Raw genomic sequence first — 20,029 nt, forward strand, 5'->3', positions numbered from 1 at the left:
TTAATATTGTGGTTAGTCACTCCAATCAAAAAGAGAAAACCTTATTTTTATCTGTTTTTTATTGCTTCACTTAATATCAACTGACCAGTCATTAATTTGGCAAGGCTTTCAGGCAACGCAAACCCTTCATCAAACCTTGACATGTGTATCCAAAATCTTATCTGTATTTCCAACTTCCCTAGTAGATTGCATTTTGAAAAAAACAGGAGGTAAAAAAAAGAGCCCTTCCTTTGCCTGTGCACTGCAAGGGTCCCAATTACAGCACAATTGCTGCTATTTTTTATTTCTGGATGAACAGATTCCTTACGCTGGTACTAGTGATCTGGCGGTGCCTTTTCAGGCCTTGGCTTTTCCACAAGCTCATCAGTCAGTCACATTTATGATAGTGGTTTGGGGATGTGATCATATCCACCGGGATCACATGGAAAACAGAAGTCAGTGAAATCCCAGACAACAGCTGTTGGCATGATCTGAGCCTGGTCTGACAGAGGCCTTACTGCTTTTTCAGTTCCATCATTGGTCCCCTTTGTAAACCCATCAGGATCCTCAGAATATCCTGTGACTTTTGGATGGACAAGAAGTTACCTCGGGTGCTCTGAGTCCCTGTAGGACTCGGGAAGAGCTGCTGGGCAATCCCAGCAGAAGTGATACAAACTGAGCTGAGCAACAGGAAAGGGAAAAGGTATTTGGAGTAGTGTTGGCCTGTTAAATATTCACTGGTTGGTGGATGCTTATTTCACATAAAAGGAATCATAGAAGGAATGTAATAGCAAGTTAAATAAGAATGCTGGAGGTCTCACTGAAGTTACTAAGAAAAATTATCAAGAATCACAGAAAAGTTTTGGTCTTGCAGGAAGGACTGATAGACTTTCAGGGCTGGGGTCTTGGTGGGGCAAGGAAGGGGATGGTGTAGAGGAGGTAGAAGCCTTCATGTGGGAAGCTCATGGGATTGCAGTTCTGGGACAACTGATAATTGATCAAAGGTGCTTCCTTGTCTTGCCTTCTACAGTCTGTCACTTTCTTCTGTGCACAACTGGCTAACTTTCACTGGCATTTTATCTATTTGTGGGGGAAAAAAAAAAGAGAGTTGATTTGAAAGAGCACCTCTGGCTTTTTAAAAAAAGGAGCATCAATGCCCTAGCTTTTCTGTGGTTTACAAGTAGCTGTAGTACTGCAATGAATTCTGCTGCACCAAGGCTCAAAATGTTCCCATACATCTTCCAGTTGACGTAAATACGGATTTATTGTATTTCCAATTCTGAAAAAGGTGTGATTTTTTTTTTTTAAGTAAGAAGTGGAGAGTGATATTTAAATATTACTTAGATATCATGTTTGTTCTCACCGAAATCTCAGGCAAGCCCATAATGATAGGTGGAAGACTCGTAGAATCCCCAGGTCTGTGTTGTTTTTATAGTACTACCAATATCAGTAGCAGAAATCTTTTTATTCCAGAAAAGCCTTTAAAATCAGCATAGCTGCAGACATTATGGAACATCTTGAAGAGCAGGAGAAGAAGCAGATTTGCTGGCTGGTTACATCTGTGTATGTAATGGACTTCTCTGGAGCCTTGGCTGTAAGTGCAACACTTTATAGATGTCATGATATTTCTCAGTGGGTCCTCACAATTCTCTATAAAATAATTTTAAAGGTTTTTATCCCAAAGCTAGAGCATGGATTTATCTGAGCTAGACTGGAATCTCATTTTATGTGGAATTTGTGCTCTTATTCATACAACAGGGCAGACTTAGTGGCAGAAAATTACTGGGTGAAATCTTTTGGGGAATGTCTGTCAGAACAGGACCTCATTAAATAAGAAATGTTGAACTTCTCTTTCTTTTCCCTTAAAGGAACTATTTTTCTCTGAACTTGGACCTAGTGAAATGGTTAAAGATTTGAATACAGATAGCTGATAAAAGTGAGTTTTGTTTCATAAAAAATGTCTCACAAAATGGAATATATTCATATTGTTTGTCCTTTTTTATTCATACAGGGTATGGACTAGTTCTACTGAATCATAGCTGCAAGAAAACAAGAGATTTAACTACAGGAAGAAAAAAAGTCAAGCAGCATTTCAACATGAAGGCCCAGGATAAGAAGAAAGAAGAAAATTACCACGAGAAAGGTAAGGAGAGTAAGAAGTTCCATATATGTATTTCTGTAATGTAGGAAATTATGTTTAGCAGTTAAACCAGAATTCTCAGTTCAACAGTAGGAGCTGAATTAGCACTGCTCCTGGAAATCTTGGGAATGAAAGATGCAGACAATTCTTTCAGTTTAGTTATGTCATTACCCCTTCAGGATAGATGGTAGAGACTCCCAGAAAGAGTCACAATTTTTCATATGGCTGACAAATAACACCCTCAGTTTGGCAAAAGAGCAGTGAAAAGGTGTCAGATGGGTTTTTTCAGACTTGGTGTGAAGTAATTTTCTTGTAACATGAAGAATCATCTTTCTTAGACATCACACTCAGGCGACCATAAATAATTCTTTTAACACATTTTCAAGCTTTCACTTCTTATGTCTTCATGCAAAAATAATCTGTTTGAATGTGTATATGCAAGGGGGGAAATCCTCCTGGATTAGCATAATTGTATAGAAGAATGATGAGTAAATTTTAATGTATATGGCTCTGAGAAGGGTTTTTTTTTCTTTTTTGGAACTTTTCTGCTGTTGCTTGACTTCAGAGTGAGAACTGAGCAGTAACTTCTGATGCACATTCAACAGGAAGCTCTCAAAGGTCAAATATCAAGCTCCTGTACAAAAAAATTCTCCTGGCACTGTTGAATACTGTATATTAATGATAGTGGAGAAAGCTTTGGTTAAAGCTGCCAAAGGCTTGTGGGACCTGCTTTCTTTCTTATTGTAAACATTGTTTTACAGGAATCTGAATGATTTCTGTGAAATATTCAGTACTTCTGTCTATTCAGATTCTGTTGTTTAAAAGACACCTACAGTGAACAAGGGTTGCCTGGGTGTTTGGCAGAGTGAATTATCTCAGCGTGATAAATCCCATTTTCTTTGGCAGAGGTAAAGGGATTTAAAACAGGAGAAAATGTTCATTTCCCTTTCAGTTTCAATGACCTTTGAAATTGTTGTATTCTCTTTTAAATACTTTCAACATGAACTCTGCCTCTAAAACATCAGTTTTCTTCTCAGTCCTCCTGTAAGAGTTGCACAAGCACAGCATGATTGCAGCAGCTCCAAGCAGGGCACTGAGGCTCAGCAGCTCTGAGTTTATACTTCAAATATAACAGGAATTTATGTCTACAAATGAAATTATGGCAAATATGTAAATTATTCAGCAAGGCTATGTTATATCAGAAGTTGTGCAGTGTTGATCTGAAGCAGGAATGATCTGCAGCAAAGGCAAAATTCTTCACCTTGACTGATGAGGGAAAATAAAATTCAAAAAAACCCCAAGCTGTAGTTGTTATCCAGATATCTTTCTGATATATCAGGAAATTTCTAGGCATTGGTTTTTGTTTGTCTATAATTAAGTCTGGGGTTAGAGCTGAGTATTAGGTTTTAGAAACCTAAAACTGAAAGCCCCTGTAATTCCGTGTTTCTCAAGGGCACCAGCGTGGGTGCTGGGGGCTCCCTTCTGGCAGGGAGCTCCTTACCTGTCCTAAGCACTTCTCCTTCACAGCATGGGCTGCCAGTGCTCACAGCTGTTGGGGCTGGGGATATGAACTAGTCCCCATATCCCTCCTGAGGGGTGACTATGCTGGAGGATGGGGTCAAGGTCAAGCTTTGGAAAGATGAGCCTCTGTGGATTTAGAAGTCCAAGGAGTTAAGAGGGCTGGCAGCTTTTCTGTCTAAATGATTCATCTCCCTTCTAGACTTCAAATTAATTTTATGGTTTGAATTAAAGTTAGATTATAAGTCAGTGATTCAACTTTGTGGTGTTCAGTTTTAGGGAGGTGCCTGGCATGGCGCTGCTGCTCTCATTTACTGTAGGGATTGATCAATATACTGATATTACTAAGCATTTATTTGGGCTCACAGCTAGGGCTTCTGGTGTTGGAGCTCTGCCACTAGGAGGTTAAAAGGAGGGCTGAGAGCTGACAAAGATCAGCCTTCTGCATTATCATAGGAATTGGTCTCCACTGTAAAACTCAGTTTGGAGTTTTCATGATAATAAAATGTATGGCTAACATTCAGTATATGCTTAGTAATAGCATTTCAGTGTATTTCATTAAAGTTCAATTTGTGTATTTCAGTTTTGGTCTAAATTTTCAGAGATTTGTGTGTTTTGGTTGCTTTGCGTGTTACTGTGGGGATTGGCCTTATTGAGGTTAGCCTAAGGGGGTGGGCTGGAGTCAATATTTAGGCTTCTACAGCCCAAAAGATGTCAGCAGATATGACCCACAGCCATGTCTTTTACTTTTATAGAGGCACTAATCTCTGCCTATAAGGAAGATTTGATTTAACAATTCAGCACATAAATACATACATTATCTGGGGATTGCAGAGATAGGATTAGAGTTAGGAGAAATCTAATCTGGTACTTAAGATCAGGGTTAGGATTTCAAATCAGGATTATGAATTTGGAGCCCTCTGTGGTACAGGTATCTGGCCATTGACATGTCTATGTTTTAATTGTGGATTGCCTTTGTGGTTATCCTGGAGTCCCATAACTGCTTTTCTGGTGTATTTTACAGAGCTATAATTTGTACTGATGTCAACCTTTGGCTGTAAATATGTGATATTTAAACATGTAATAATATTTTTTACTGCATAGATAGGTATGTTATAGTCTGGTTTACCATTTAGGAAACTACAGTGTCAGAAACCCATTTTATTGATTGCTGTTATAGGTATTACTTATCCTACCAGGGCTTAGACTAAACCCATCACAAACTGTAGCCTTAATAACAGCCAGGGAGCAAATCCTTGTCATGTTTCCAGGAAGAGAAAGCAGAAGCATCTCTTCATCCCAGCTCACTCACCCCCATATAGAGTGTATGAACATGATGCATGTCTAGAAGAATGTGGGCTATCAACTGCTGTGCTCTGGGACATGTTTAATCACCAGTCAGCAACAGGAAAAGGCACTTTTCCCTTCCCCAAGGCACAGCATGGCAGTGCAGGTGCATCTGCCAGGCTTTTGTACCTTTATTGGCATCACTGTCAAGGGAAAAGGAACACCAAACTCTGGCAAGAGTTTTCTGTATTTTCTGTGACTGACACCTGAGAATGAGTTGGTGTCACCAAACATGGTCTGCTCTGTTTCTGTCACAGGGTTCTCTGTGCTGATGGCTCTTTAACTCAACTTTTTGAGGGACTCTGAGCTGTAATGAGGACTTAAAAGGAAAAAATCTCTTCAGCAGAGAACTGAGCAGTTTGCATCACTCTCTGATGGGCTGACAGGTTTATAGGTAATACCTGCCTGCAATAAAAGCCTGGTTTGAAGAAAGACTCTTTCCCTTGGCTGGACTGTGAAGGTTCCCTTTCTAGCATAGACAGTGGGAAGGACCCACTTTTTATCTGCTTTTTATTTTCATTCTTATCCCAAAAGATTAGAACAGGATGTCAGATTCTGACGTGAGGAGGGAGGTGCATTTGTAAAGGACATCACAGGAGAAGGTGTTTAAGGGAAGTAGAAGGTCATCCTTAAAATCTTCTCCCAAAGGAAAGGAAAGTGCTTTGCAGACCAAAAAAGAAAAAGTCCTTTCCATCAGGACTTAACAATCTTGTTTCAGTACATCATCAGAGATGTATCTGAAGGATGGGACTTTTTACAGTCCCTTTTATTCAGCCTTCTTTTATTCACTTCAGAATGAGTCATATGTTTTTGTGACCAAAGCAGTTGATTTGAAGATGAAAATTATAAATAATGCACCACCCTTAAGACAATTCTATTCATGAAAGATTGAGCTCAGGGTATTGGCAACATTCTTTGTTCAAAGTTAGTTTTCACAAAATAAGAGAAAATCCTAGGGGTGCTGGTAAAGAATATTGGTTGACATAAGCATATTCTTACAAGAGAACATAATTTATCCTGTGTTTATTCGTGCTGTGCCTGAGAAACAAATATCATGGAGGCTCAATCACAGTGGAAAGAAAAGAATTTGCATAACTTTGATAATATTACAATAACTGCTGCTTAAAATCATGGCCCTCCAGAAATCCTGTCAGTAACAAAATTACATTGCTAATTGCTTCCTTTTCTGCTGAGGAGTGTAAACCTTGAGCATGGGGTGGAAGTGGAGGTGCATGTGCCAAAGTACTGATAATAAACATTAGTGCCCCTGCTCTGCCTGAGCTTTAGTAAATGATTCAGGCCAATTCTTGCTGCTGTTCAATGCAGGACATTGTGAGAAATGAGTAGAATGGAGAGACACAATTGATGGGAAAGCTCAGTGTAACAGCATGCCAAAGCCAATCCCACAGGAGCTTAGTGACTACACTGTGATGTCAAACAGCAGTGAAAATGAACTCTCAGATGAATGTGGGGCCATGTGAGGAAAAACAGCCCAAAGAAAGATCCTACCATGGTCCTTTCCTGGTACCTGATCCTGGGTTCCTGGCTTTCCTGAGCACACTGAAAGTACACTGAAAGGAAAAAGAAGCTGGAAAGGGAAGCATCTTGCTCAGCCTTTCATGCCAAGCTCAGTGGAAATTCAGATCTCTTGATGTTTTAATTAATTTTTTTTTCTTTAATTCTTCAAGAATGTAGCATACATTTCAACTAAGGATATGCTCCAAACTCAGGAGAACAGCAAGTTTCTGAGTGTTTAGCATAACTCTTAGATTAAAGTAATTTGATGTAACTGTGATATGAACATCACATTTTCAAAATGATCCTTAGAATCCATACAGTGGACATCTACTAGAGGAAGAATTGCTAGAAAAGGTTTAAGGATGAAGAAGCTAAAGCAGTGGGACTGCAGGCTATCAAATTCTAGGAAATTTATTTCAGAATGCCCAAAAAGATGCAGCTTTTGTTTTCAGATAAAGAGTTCCTGTGAAGACACTGTATCTTGTATAAAAATGTTCTCATGTGAAAATATGAGATGAGTTTAAACTAGAAGATCTAAATTATAAATAGAGATAAGGTGCTTCTTGTGTTTTGGGCATGTTTGATCTTTTTAGTTGGGTTAATGTGCTACATAGTCTCATCTGTTTCTGTGAATATCTTTTATCCATTAAGCCTAGAAAAAGATAAATTAGTAACTTTGGCTTCAGTGAAATTAGCTGTATAAGCTAAGTGTTCCAGATATCAGACATAAGTGTGTAAATTCCAAATATATTTGAGGTTTACTTTTAATTCATTACAGTGATTTTTATATACAAATACTAGAGCTGTGAGCATAGGCTAGGTTAAAGGGGTTTATTTCTAAAATAGAACATAGATAATACAGGATATTTTTCCAAGCTTATATTAAGCTCTGATGAAGCTTGAATATTAATTGTGCCTATTTTGCCCAGAGTGAAGACCAAACAGAAAAACTCGGTTATTTGCAGTACTTTATAATTGTGAGGATAAATATTTCCTTTAGGCTCTTGCAACAAGTAGTTACTTAAATGATCCTAAGAAAGGATCATTTAACTAGGCAAATTTCATAAATTAATTATTTATGTCAGTAAAATATATACATAAAATAATAGATGTTATTGGAATGTATTCCAACCTATTACCTCTAAGTGAAAAGCCACAAAACATCCAAGGTTTTTTTCTCATCTGTATCTAATAAATTTTAAACCTTAGGATGCTTTTAAATTCCCAGTTTACAGTTTCAAAGTGGTTTCAGAATATGTACAAATCCTGAATATTGTCTTGAGGCTTTGCTGAGATGGTTGTGGTGTTCCTTTGCAGTATTCCTGATGTGGAAAACACGAAGGATAGACTGTTATTGGGCTATCCTGGTTCATAGGTGGTGTCCATATGGGATGAACCTTTTTGTTTCACCTCAAGTTTACTGAAATACAGGTGGCTAGAGGGTGCCCTGTGCCAGGGGTGGCCTTGTGTTTTAACCAGCTGCATTATTAGATCCAGTGAGAAATGGGGCCAGTTCAGGTGAATTTTAAAGATGGCATTAACGAGAACTTAGCAGGAGGCAAGCTGAACCTCAAGGGGACTCTGGAAGGTGTAAGCAGAGACTGAGAGGCCCTGGGCACTCAATGAGTGTTGGTGGAGATAATGTGCTGGCTTGTTTGGCCAGCGGGGCGTTGATGGGAATGGGCTGGGCTGCAGACACAGGACATGAGAGCAGAAGGAGGATTTGGCGTCAGTGAGCGGCTACCAGGCTGTGGGCAGCCAGCACTGCCTGGAATTCTCACTCATGGAGGGGCTGGGAATAGCCCTCCCTGACAGCAGATAGGCTAAAGTGTTTTTGTCTTTGGGAATCCTGAGGGATGGGGGAGATGGCTGTGGAATTTGCAAGGATTGCAGAAGTTTGGCACCATTTTCGGGTTGATGTTATATTCATAACATTCTGTTCCAGGGCTCCGGCTGGGGCTGATGACTCTGCCTTACCTCATGGCAACGCCCTGGTGCTCTGCTCCTCAGGGCTCAGGTTACTCAGTGAACTTCACTGTGTGGCCAGATAAAACTGCCCCATTATTGTGACACACTGTTCTGGTGACATTTAGACCAGCACATTTCAGAAATTCAAGGGCCTGGATTCAGTGAAAGCAGACCATGGGGCTTGGTTAATATTTTTATACTGATATGGGATACTGTAAGCAGCTTTGGCTGCCTGAGCACAAGGTACTGAAAGTAAGACAAATGAGAAGAGGCTGCAATAATAAATAAAGTAATGGAAAGATGCAAGAGGAAAGCATGGAGGAGTTCAGTTTGTTAATTCTAGCAAAGAAGGGCTTTATTTCTGTGTGTAAATACCTCCAGGCAATAAGGATATAGGGCACCAAGAGAAGAGGATTATGTGTACCTTTAGTTTAATAAAGCCTTTAGCAACAGCAGCCAAAGTCCAATCATTTTAAGCACTTTGTAAGTAAGATTGCAGGAAATTAGAACAATGTTCTTAAGCATTATATCACTGAGACTTGGCAACAGCCTGATGACCAAATTTTAAGATGGAGTTGGATGCATTTTTGAATGAGGTGGGAGAAGGATCTTGGTGGCAGGAGTTCCTTTCCAGTGTCCCTCCCTGTCTGCATTGCTGTAAGGGTGCAGTGAAGCTGAGGCTGGAACCTGAGGTGATTTTGGAAAGCTCTTGCTGTAGGACAGCAGAGCAGGGACAGTTATTTTGGAGACATTACTTCAATGTAAACGGATCTGATGTTTTTCCATTTACTAAGCCGTCTATCACAGCCGTCTGTCAGTCTTCTTTGGGCAGCCAGTGAAACCTTGCCATTTCATCATTAATGGAGAGGCAACAACACTCATTTCCCAGCTTCCTGCTGCTGCAGAGCAACTGCCAATGGCCCCAAAATCTTACTTCAGTCTTCCTCTGCTAGGGAAATTTCTGCTTTCTCAGTGGCTTGGGGTGAGAGGGGAGAATGCCTCAGTCACCCTCCCGAAATTTATCATTCCCTGTCTGTGAGCTCTGTCATTCAATTATTGGTTTCTCTTGCTAACTGTGAAATTTAAGCAAATTTTGAGGATAATAAGAGTCAGAAAAATCACTCAGTAGTTGTAAAAGATAAGGTGTGTAGCATCTGCATCTTGCTATGGATAAAATTGTGAAAAATAATTATTCCTGCTGCTCAACAGTTTCCCAACCAGTGGTTTGTTTTGGGTGTTTTCACTTTCAGAAGCAATGTTTAAGTAGATGATTGTAGCGATTGTTAGAGCATTTAGATCACAGTACGAATTTGCCTTTTAGCCCCGTTTTGAAACCAAAGCTAAAATTTAAACTTATACCTCAATGACAAATATGATCTCTCTGAAAGACTACTTTAGGTTAATGCAAGATAATTTGAAAGCAGCTTGCCTAGTTTGTAGCAAAATCACATCATTAAATAGTGAAGAATGAGAAAGTGTAGATATTTGCCATTAATTCCTCCTTATAACCTTATAACTCATGTATTAATGAAAGGAAATATTATTATTGGCCTAATGATAAATAAGAGTATGATGATGTTCTTTGGAAGTCCATTCCAACTTTGCATTTGTTAATGAAAGCAGTTAAATTCAAAAGTATCACCCTTAATTGTCTCAGTTAATCTATGAACACTCCCTTGAACCATTGAGTTGTCCATAGAACATGACAATCTGTAGGTTTTGCTCCATTTTTCTCTTTTCTTTTCTTTCCCCCATGAACATCATGCAAATTCCCCTTCTGGGACCTTTACTGTCCTGCCAAGACAGTAGTTTGCTTGTGATTCATATGTGAACTTCAGAAAACAGGGACACTTGGTGATGATTTCAGGGATATGATGTTACTCCTATCCTTTTAGGCTTTTTGCATTTTTATTATCACTTTATCTGGCATAATATTAAAGAGCATTGCAAACAACATTTATTTGGAGCAATTACTCTTGCACAAGACTGTCTGGCAGATTGCAGGCATTTACAGATGTTCTGATTTACAAGTACTATTGCTCATCTTATTAAAATAAATGTATTTAATGCAGAACCAGAACAGCTTAAAAATAAACAATGACTGCATAATAGATAGATGGAAACAAAGATTATCTTTACTTTCAAAATCTGTCTGTGGAAAACTGAAATAGGAAATGGACTGAATAACTGACCTATCAGTTCTGCTACAGACACAGAAATTATAACTCTCAAAATATTTGATGTTTTTTTGTTGTTGTTGTTGAAATACAATAGATTTAATCTAAAATCTCATTATTCTGAGAACATCTATCAATAGAAGAGGGCTATCTAACCTGTGACCATTCAGGCAATAGCAGTGGTTAGTTTTCATGTCAGTCTCTCTCAAAGGGGATCTACAGCTCACTTGGAACCTGGGGACACAGAATATAACACTCCAGGTGAAATTGTGTAGTAACTAATGAAAAATAAGAATGCATGGCATGTAGGCAGTGCTTTTTTCAGGTATGTGTAGGGAGCTTTTTCCATCTCTGTGTAAGAACATTAACTCTCAATTTATTAATTAATTAGTTAGATTAGTTATATTAATTATAATATAACCTTATTTCTGCCAACAGTCTTATAAACACTACAAGTACATATTCCTTACTGAAAAAAATAGAATTTCATCCCAGAAATTCAGAACTATGCTCAAACCTGTAACTGCAGGCTTCCTTGCTAAGTAGCAGAGCTTGTTGATGCTCTGTGTTCTGCTATCTTAAGAAAAATCAAAACAAAATAATGAAATCCCAATTATATTTACAAAAAATACCTTTCCACTGTTTCAGCAGATATGGACCTAAATTCTTGTTTCTGTTTTGAAGTTGTCCCAGTGTGCTGTGGGCTTGAGGGTGCATTGATAAGTGCTCATGTACTCCAAGTAGCTGCTCAGGATGTTGTCAGGAGTTGGTGACAGCTCTCACTTGAACTAAATCCATACATCCATGGTGTACAGGAAACATGACCGGTGTTTGTGTCTGCCCTTTCTGATTTAAATGTACCTCAGGTGTGTCTGTGACTCCTGGGGGTTTGGTGCTGCTGAGTCCCTCGAGTTCATGGATGTCTCTGACCTAGGGAATTCTTGTCTCTGTGAGCAGCATTTGAGACCTGCAAGCGCTGGTGGCAGCATCTGATATTCATGGCAAGCCTCACTGGGTCACTTGCAGTCCAAGACTTCTGATGCACTGCTTTGGTCCTGCCTTTGGCACTGCTCTGGTCCTGCCTTTGGCACTGCTCTGTCACTGTCCCCTCCCATGGAGCAACAAGGGCTCCTCCAGTCAATCCTGCCAGCTAAAACTCCAGGTTTTTGGTAGCAGTGTTCATATGTTCAAGAATACTTCTCCATCATGGGTTTTGGTGTGGTACCAGTGCATTCCTTGTAAGAAAATATATAGGATTGTGAGGCAGAGGAACCCCCTGTTCTTCCCCCAGGAGCACATTGTGGAACAGGTCCTAAAATCCGAGCTCACACACCTTTGTATTGGAATGGAGTTTATCTGGACAGAGTTTGTAAAACTGGGAAAAATAACTCAGTAACCAACCCTCTCGTAAGGGAAATCATTGTGAAAGTGCTGTTTACCAACATGATGTTATACTGGAAGGTGTTTAATAGCTTCCAAAACTAATATTTTAGATAACTGGTACAGAAAATGGTGTTGGACTCATTTCCTGTAGTTACGCATTTCGCTATCTTTCTTGTATTTATCTCCAATGACAGCCCACAGAGGAGGACTCTGGAGAACGAGTTGAAAGAGCAAAATGAAGTTGTTCTGTGCAAGGAGCAAACTCCTGCCAAGTGAAAAAAGGCCAGTTTGAGAGGTAGAGAACAGATCTGAAAGTGTAGCAAGATTCCTGGCAGTAAAGACAAGCTGAACTTGAAAGGAAAGAAGTAGTGCTTGTGTTTGTAGAATAAGATCAAGGTTTTTGTAGCACTACTAAGAGTTATTGTGAGTGGGGGGGAAAGGATTTGTTGTAGTCAGAGGAGAGGTTATTGCTGTAATTGAGAGGTGGTTGAGAAGCTGATGCTCTGGTACATAAAGCTCAGACTTTGACTTCAGTGAAATTGGGACCAAATATCTAATTTGAACATGTTGTCTGCATGTGTATCTGAGTATCAGAAGCATTTGTTGAAAGACACAATTGATGACAGAAAAGTGGGAGAGTTTGGGGTTTGCCAAGTGGAACAAGCATCCATTGTATTTTTCTCAGTTCACCTTTAGGTGATCAAAGGACTTTGTCAAAATACTGAAAAAACCTGTGGAAATGGGCAATTTACTTATGCAGCTCTAAATCATGAAAATGTCTCAGACTTTAGCATGGCTGGTTTAAATTCCAGTTTGAGGCTGGAGATTTATTGATTGTTATTTTCTAATTGATTTCTTTCTAGTACACAAGGTGGGAGCAAAACCAGTGCTGTGTGATTTATTTAGATAACCAGCAGGGCTTTGTAAACAAATGGGCTAATCCTGCAGTGCTGAACTTCACTGCTGAACCTGACTGCTCAAAAACCAGCTTTTCTTCTCCAAAAAGCTGATTCTCAGCTGGGTTCAGCCTGTTTCCATTAGCTGCTCTGCTGGTGTGTTTTTACATACTGTGGTAATTCATTTTGCAATGGGCCCTTCTGTCCTGTTTATCAGTTTCAAATCTATATCAAGACCATTTGGGTTATATCAGCTCTAAGTCAAACCTAGCTTTTGCTGTTACTTGTAGTATCTGCTGAGACCTTTCCTATGACTAAGAGAGATTTTGATTAACTGAGGTGCTCAATTTGAAGGCAGTTGGAGTTTTTTAGGAAGGTTGTGACTGGCTTTCATTAGAAGTGGCTTTTTGGTAATTGCTGATGGCTCTTTGCTTGTCTGTAGTAAAGCTACTACAGGTGGTAAAAACACCCATGATATTACCTTGCTGTGCATTTGGGCTGGTGAATACAAACCACTTCTGTCTTAGAGCCTCATCTTTTAAAGGACAACATTGTTTATGCATCCAAAAAATTTTCAAAACATGAGCTGTGAAATGTTAGCAGTAATATTTTGGCACAGGCTTTGCAGGGTTACACCCAACTTGAGGTTCTCTATCAGTCTCTGCATCACTGAGAGCATTGCAGAGTAACCAGTAAGAAAACCACCAATATTTCCTTTTCAACAAGGCCACAACAGCTGAGAAAAGCAGGCTGGCCTGAAAGGTTGGTAAATAGTGAATACTGGTGAGCTAATTCTGCTTGCAGACAGATGAAGAAGGATGAGACCGATGAGGAAGGATGAATAAATTTGATGCAATCAGAGTTATTTACAAGGCTTATATTTAAAGTCCAGTTCTTTTAAGTAGAAGAGAAGTTCAAGTGATGGTTTTGTTGCAGATTTTTTCAGCTCATCTCTTTCCCATAAGCTCTCAAGCATGGGAGTTGCTAGGACATCTCAGCAGATACCATCTGGTTCTCGTGCAAGGAAGTTTTGTCCTCCCCTGCTTATCATTGGGGCTCCTGCAGTCCCTTCAGTGTATGCTTTAATGTTGTCTTCTCATGTTATTTTTGCTTCTTCCATTTCAGTCAGTCATGCAGTGGCACCAGAGACCTCTGCATTTTCCTCTCTGGACATGGGGAAGTCCTGTTCCTTTGCCTGATTTATGTAAAGAGGCAGTTGTGAAGGAACCTTGATGCTGTTTGGACCTGGGCTTTGTTATGTGCCACTGTGTTTATCAGGGACAGTGGTAATGGGGAATACTCATGGGATTCTTTACTTCAGGGATGCTAGTGGGCTTTGCCTCTGAAGCTGGAGACCCCAAATAAGATACGTTCCTTTTTTTGAAGTTTTTACATACAACTTTGTGTTTGCCAGTGGTTCTGCGACAGTTTTGCATAGCAAGAGTTGGCCTTGCTTGAATTATGGGCTGTGCAGTGCAGATCTCTTGGTACCTCTCAGGTGCTCTCTATGAGTGGAGTCCTTGAGACACTTCTTGTGATGGAGCAGGGGGGCAGGACTTGATTTGTGTGACTGCTGTGCAGTAAGCTGTTCAAAGGTGTGGAGGGGAGCTTGTCTCAGTCCTTAGCAATGAGAAGTTATTAATAAGGAAGCCAGCTGCATCTCACTGCATTGCAAGACCACTGAAGCTATCCAGAACCACAGGAGATGTGCAGTGCTTATATTTAGTGAAAATGAACAGATCCTCTTCTCCTTGCACAGCCTTACTTCAGAGCAGTTCCTAACCTTTGCTGTGTGCTCTAAGCAACCCCTTGGCTTGGTGATGTTTGTGATGCCCCTATTATTTAGCTATTCATAAACTATAATCTGAATCCATGTTAGTGCTGAAGTGTGCCTTTTTATCCATACGCCTTTTTATGTGAGCAAGTCTCCTTTGCTTCCTTTTCTAATACTAAACTTTATCAAAGCAGAATAATCTGGCATCAGTTGTGCACTGAAGATTTGAACATTGAGCCCAATGATCTGAGGTGATTTGAGTTGTGCTAAGTGTGTCCAAACAAGCAAATGTGTTTATAAAAACCTGCAGCCAGCTAGGGATTACATTTAACCCTATTCAGAGGGCCTGGCTGGATGCACTGCTTGGATGTTGAGATGATTAGAGCAGTGCTGCTGAAGGTGTGATGTTTGAGGACCCATTTAGCTCTGGCCATCAGCTGGCACTCTCTGGTGTTTCCTTGCTGTCCCAGCTCACACCTAGAGGCCTGTGCCTCTCAGTTTGCCCAGGCTTACAAGGGACAAATGAAGTAATTCCCTAAGAGTTCTTGTAGTCCCTGTGGAGCAGCAGCTCTGCATAAATGGGGAGCTTCTGCATGTGCAAGAGCTGAAAATGTCTCTGATTTCTCCTCAGGAGCTGCACTAAAGCCATTCAGACTCTCCAGCATTAATGGAAGTTGGTGAAGAAGGTGCTTTAGGTTTCCAGACTTCATTGTGGTGCTGAGTGATGGCAATGAGATCCATCTGGTTTTGGGCTGAATCAAAGCTCTCTGCTGGATCAGAGACCAAAGCCCACAAGGCCAGAGGAGCCTTATGTGCCTGCAGGATTCTCCACAGAAACAAAGCCTGGCAGCCCTCACCCATCCATGCATTTGTACATCCCATATCCTGACAGGTAAGTGGAAATGTGCCAGGTGCCTCCTCTGCACCCCGGCCGGGGATCCCACAGCCAGTGCTGTGTGTGCTGCTCCCACTCGTGGGCGACAGCAGAGCAGGCACTGGGATTCCAGCCTTGTAAAATAATCCATGGATTTCAGCTGTTGCACTGTGCCAAGTTTTTATTGGCAGCAGCCCTGGATTTGAGCTGCCAGAACTAGAAACGCCTCTGAAGGCAAAGGGCTCCAGAACTCCCCCCTGGACCCTGGGAACAGTGTCCTGCCTGGAAGTGCCCCGCCGATGCGGGCAGTGACAGCTGCATTACTCAGCATCCGCCCGCTTTCGCACCCACTGTCTGGATCTGACTTGGAAGTGGACATTTCCAGCCAGGCACAGCTGCTCTGGTCTTTGCTGAGCATCCATCTCACCTGATGACATGTCTTCCCTTTAGCCAACAGCGCTGTGCATCCAGCACAGGCTCATTACTGTACCCATGCAGTAGCTTTTCACTTCAGCCAGTGTGTGAAGGAAAACAAAACCCCAGTGCATTTCCTCTCTCCGGGGGCTGGCAAGTTGGATCCCTGCAGAAGGTATGATGGGCATTCCTTACCTGCCTCTGGTTCCTGAATACCTGCCTCTTAAGGTGGGTGTGAGATACCTGATGCTGTGGTGGGGTTTGCATTGGGGCATCAGTCACCTTTAACAGATGCTGGTTGTGAATTTTCCTTCCTTTCTGACCCCAGTTGGCCTTGGTTTCATCCCTGAACTCCTTTTCCTGCCTTACTGCTCTCCTAGACCTTAGACTTGGAAGGAATCACATGGGTTTTCCCAAAGGGCTGTATTTAACATGCAGTTTCTTTTGGCTTTACCAAGAAAGGATTGTTTTTGGGAGGAAGAGTGAGTCTAGTTGTGTTCTGGCAAAGGCTGGGGTTTAGCGGATGTTTTCCTGGAATACAAGCATGGGATGAGTGCTCTGGGCACTGCTGCAGCAAGCAGGTGGCTGGGATCCAAGTTGTGCCCACCAGGAGGTGAGCTTCAGGAGACTTGTGCCACCCTATGTACCAATTCCTCACTATGGGAGACGACACACCCCGTGGAAGATGGCAGAAGAGGATTTGTTTGATCCTGGAAAGTGTAGGTAATGAAATGTTGGTATGTTTGCAGAGGTGAGGGCCAGGAACAGAGGCAGGAGCCTGTGGCACAGGACAGTATTTCAGGGAAAAACAAGCCAGGAGAAAATGCTGCTCCAGGAAATCCACTAAGCAGGGGGAACAGTAGGCTTGTGCAGAAGGAAGGTAAGCACAGGCCCGAGGTAGCAGTGCAGCATTAACTATCTGTTCATTAACTGCTCTCCCTAAGACCTCCTTTTATTTTTTAAGTATTATTTTTCTGGTGGTATTGCTCTGAGGATGCTGTTATTAGAGAGTAAGTTGTTTGTGATAGGAGGGCATTTGCAAATAGTTTTGTGACAAATGATGTGGTGACCATATGGGATGGTAGTGAACCTTTAACTGTGCAAATATTGCTGCAGACTAATAGAAGGGCTTGGACAAAGTGACTGTACAGCCCTGAGACACTGAAAATTGCATCTAAGGGTTGGGCAGCCTTCTCCAAAGTGGTAATATACACAGTAGAATATTTGTTGTATTTAAAATTTGGATTTATGAAAGCAGGATTTTTAACCTTTAGCAAACACCCAAGTTCATGGGGGCACATAAACATGTACTAACCTGCCTCTCAAGTTAGACTAGGCAAAGTAATGATAAGCAGCAGCTTTTCCAGCCTGTCAGCAACAGGCCTATGGAGGTAGAGCAGCAGCAGGTACAGTTGCTCTAATTTAACATACTTGCAACCTTTTTAATAGCACAGAAATGAAATTTGTTACACAGCTCAAGACGTCCAAAGACAAGAAGGCCATGGCAGAAGTTCTCCTTTACTCAGCACTTCCCTTCTGAGTGAAAACCACCACGGCCACAGTGACCCACATCTCACTGGTCCCTCAGTCCTGGCGTCATCTCAGGGTAAGGAACACCTTCCACATGGACGAGCAGCTCCTCCTTGAGCTGGCTCCTGGAAAGCCTGGCTGAGAAAGCAAACGTGGAGCCATGGCTGTGATTAAGTGCTGTCCACCTGGTAAGTGACTGTTACTTCTTTTAGGGTCAGATTGGTCAGAAAGGCTGTCAACTCTGTTGGGGTTTTTTCCCTTTCACAAAATACGTCAAGAGTAGAAATTTTTGTGTTCTGGAAGTGGAATTAGATTCCCTTAAGTTCATCACTTTCAGTCTGATTCTCATTCCTAAAAGACACTGAGCTAATTACCTGTACCTATTATAACTTACTCTCATTTCTCCTTCCCTCATGTCTTTTCTATGGGATTTATCTTCTTTGAGCTGCTTTTATTTTTTGAGTCAGGTTTCCAAGCAGCAAGCCTGTTCAGTTTCAAGTCTGTAACTCAGATAAATCTGTATAAAGTGCAAAGCAATTTTAAGTCATCCTGGTTTTGCAGGCCTGTAGGGGGATAGAATATAAGAAAATAGTGTAGGAAGTAATCTCACCCCTAAGGAGTTGCAGCTGGGCCAATTATCAAAGATTAGGAACAGGCCTGACTTTAACAGGCCACAGCTGTAACCAATGAGAAGAAGAGTGCTATAAAAGAGTGGGGTGGCTGGGTGAGAGAGGAACTGGGGTCAGTGGCTGCTTTGTGAAGAAGAGAGTCAGTGCTCTGAGGAGCTGACCACGAGAAACACCAAGCAGGTACGGAACTTTTGTGATAAGAAGACAGCAGTATGGAACCCCTGCAATAAGATGACAACACAGGACTACTTCACTTGGTGCATTGGAAAGGGAAGAAAAAACAAGGAGACAACAAATGGGGATGTCTAACATTAGTTAATAATATACAAGAATAGAGACAAAGTTCTACTGGAAGACAATTTATTCTTGTGGCTGAAAATCTACTTTAAAGCTGGTGATAGTCTCTTACTACCCCAGAGTGCCAGGAAGAGGGAAAAGAGCTGCAGCTGTTCCCTGGTTTGCTGGGCATGGTACCTTCTGTATTGTCCCCTGGCACTTAGGGAAAGAACTTAAGAAATGGAAAATTTTTCAAAGATAAAACTCCCAGCAGTCTCAAAGTTGATGGGAACCTTTATTTTGATTATTTTCATTGTACTGACATTGTCCTTTTATGCAAACTTAACTGTAAAACACTCTTGAGATACTGCATAGAAAATACACATAGGAAAAACCACATATATACACGTCCATAAAAATAGAATACATCTTGGCAAAATTACTTGTGTACAGTGTATTGACATTATTGAACCAAACTTACATCACCTTTGGAGAAAAATGTTCCATGTGCGTAAAACCCCAGACCATTTACTGAGCTGGGAGTATGGTAGTGGATATGGGTTTGGGTTAAATAAACGGCTACACCAGAATGGCAGAGTAAAAACAAGTTATAAAATACCTGCTCTATAAAGTAGAAGAAGCCATTTTGGTTTTTTCTTCCAAAAAATAGCAACATCTCTACACTTGCATGGAAACCAAAGGTACCAGTTCCAAATTCTCCTGTAGATTCATTAGCTGCAAACAAACTTTAATGTCATTCATTTCAGCATTTGCAACCCTTGGGCATAGTGGCATTTGGTGGGTTGGAGCACACAACATAGCACAGCCCTAATTCTATTGGGTAATTGATAAGGAAAAAAATCTAATAGATATAAAATTAAAACACTTAGCAACCTTTAAAATATGTAGACCACTTGAAATTATGGGTTTATTTTCTTCAGTTACTTTCAGTGGAGGCTGCTCCTTGCTTACTGCTTTGCCTACATGGATTTCTCTGCTGCTTTTCAGAACATACTGTGGGGAGGGACTATTCCAGTGTAATAAATAAAGCAAGTGGTAACAGGTCCTCAAAGCCATGGATCTTCCTCTTGAATTGGAACAACAGAACTGGAGAGGCAGCCTCCGGGAAGCAGGGGAGGAGAAAAGAGCACAGCACCCTTTGAAGTGAGGTGGTTGCCCGTGTGGGGCAGGCAGCAGAGCAGGCTGGAGCAGGGCTGGGCCTGGAGAGGGAGGCTGAGCTCAGTAGGGGAAGGCAGACACGGCGATGTAGATGATGAAGGTGGTGCGGTACTCGACACTGCCGTCGGCGCTGTAGGACAGGGCCCGCACGCCCATGCGGTACGTCCGGGGCTCCCGCAGCGCCCGCGTGGTGAACACCACCCCCTTCCAGTTCTCATCCCGCAGGGCAAACGGCACGGCAGGGTCCTCCTCCGCCATCAGGAAGGTGGTTCTGGGGTGCATGACTTGGTCGTGAGTGTAGGCCACCAGCCGGATCAGATCCTGCCCCGCAGCTATGCCGAAGGGCAGCGACAGCAGCTTGTACTCCAGGGCGTAGGTGCTCAGGTCACACTCCAGGTCGTTGGCTGGGCAGCTTTTGAGACAGAAC

The 20,029-nt window shown here is 41.6% G+C and overlaps 1 protein-coding gene across 1 annotated transcript in view; it reads right to left on the reverse strand.

The window, feature by feature from the left end:
• Positions 1-18,699: 18,699 nt before the first annotated feature.
• HMCN1 (hemicentin 1) overlaps positions 18,700-20,029 on the reverse strand; it is a 162,945-nt gene continuing 161,615 nt past the window's right edge. The window contains exon 107 of the mRNA XM_063165448.1: positions 18,700-20,029. Coding sequence (XP_063021518.1) covers positions 19,663-20,029 — 367 coding nt within the window. The 3' untranslated portion in view covers positions 18,700-19,662.

The sequence above is a fragment of the Melospiza melodia genome, chromosome 11 (assembly GCF_035770615.1).
Source record: "Melospiza melodia melodia isolate bMelMel2 chromosome 11, bMelMel2.pri, whole genome shotgun sequence".
In the NCBI taxonomy this organism is placed as follows: Eukaryota; Metazoa; Chordata; class Aves; order Passeriformes; family Passerellidae; genus Melospiza; species Melospiza melodia.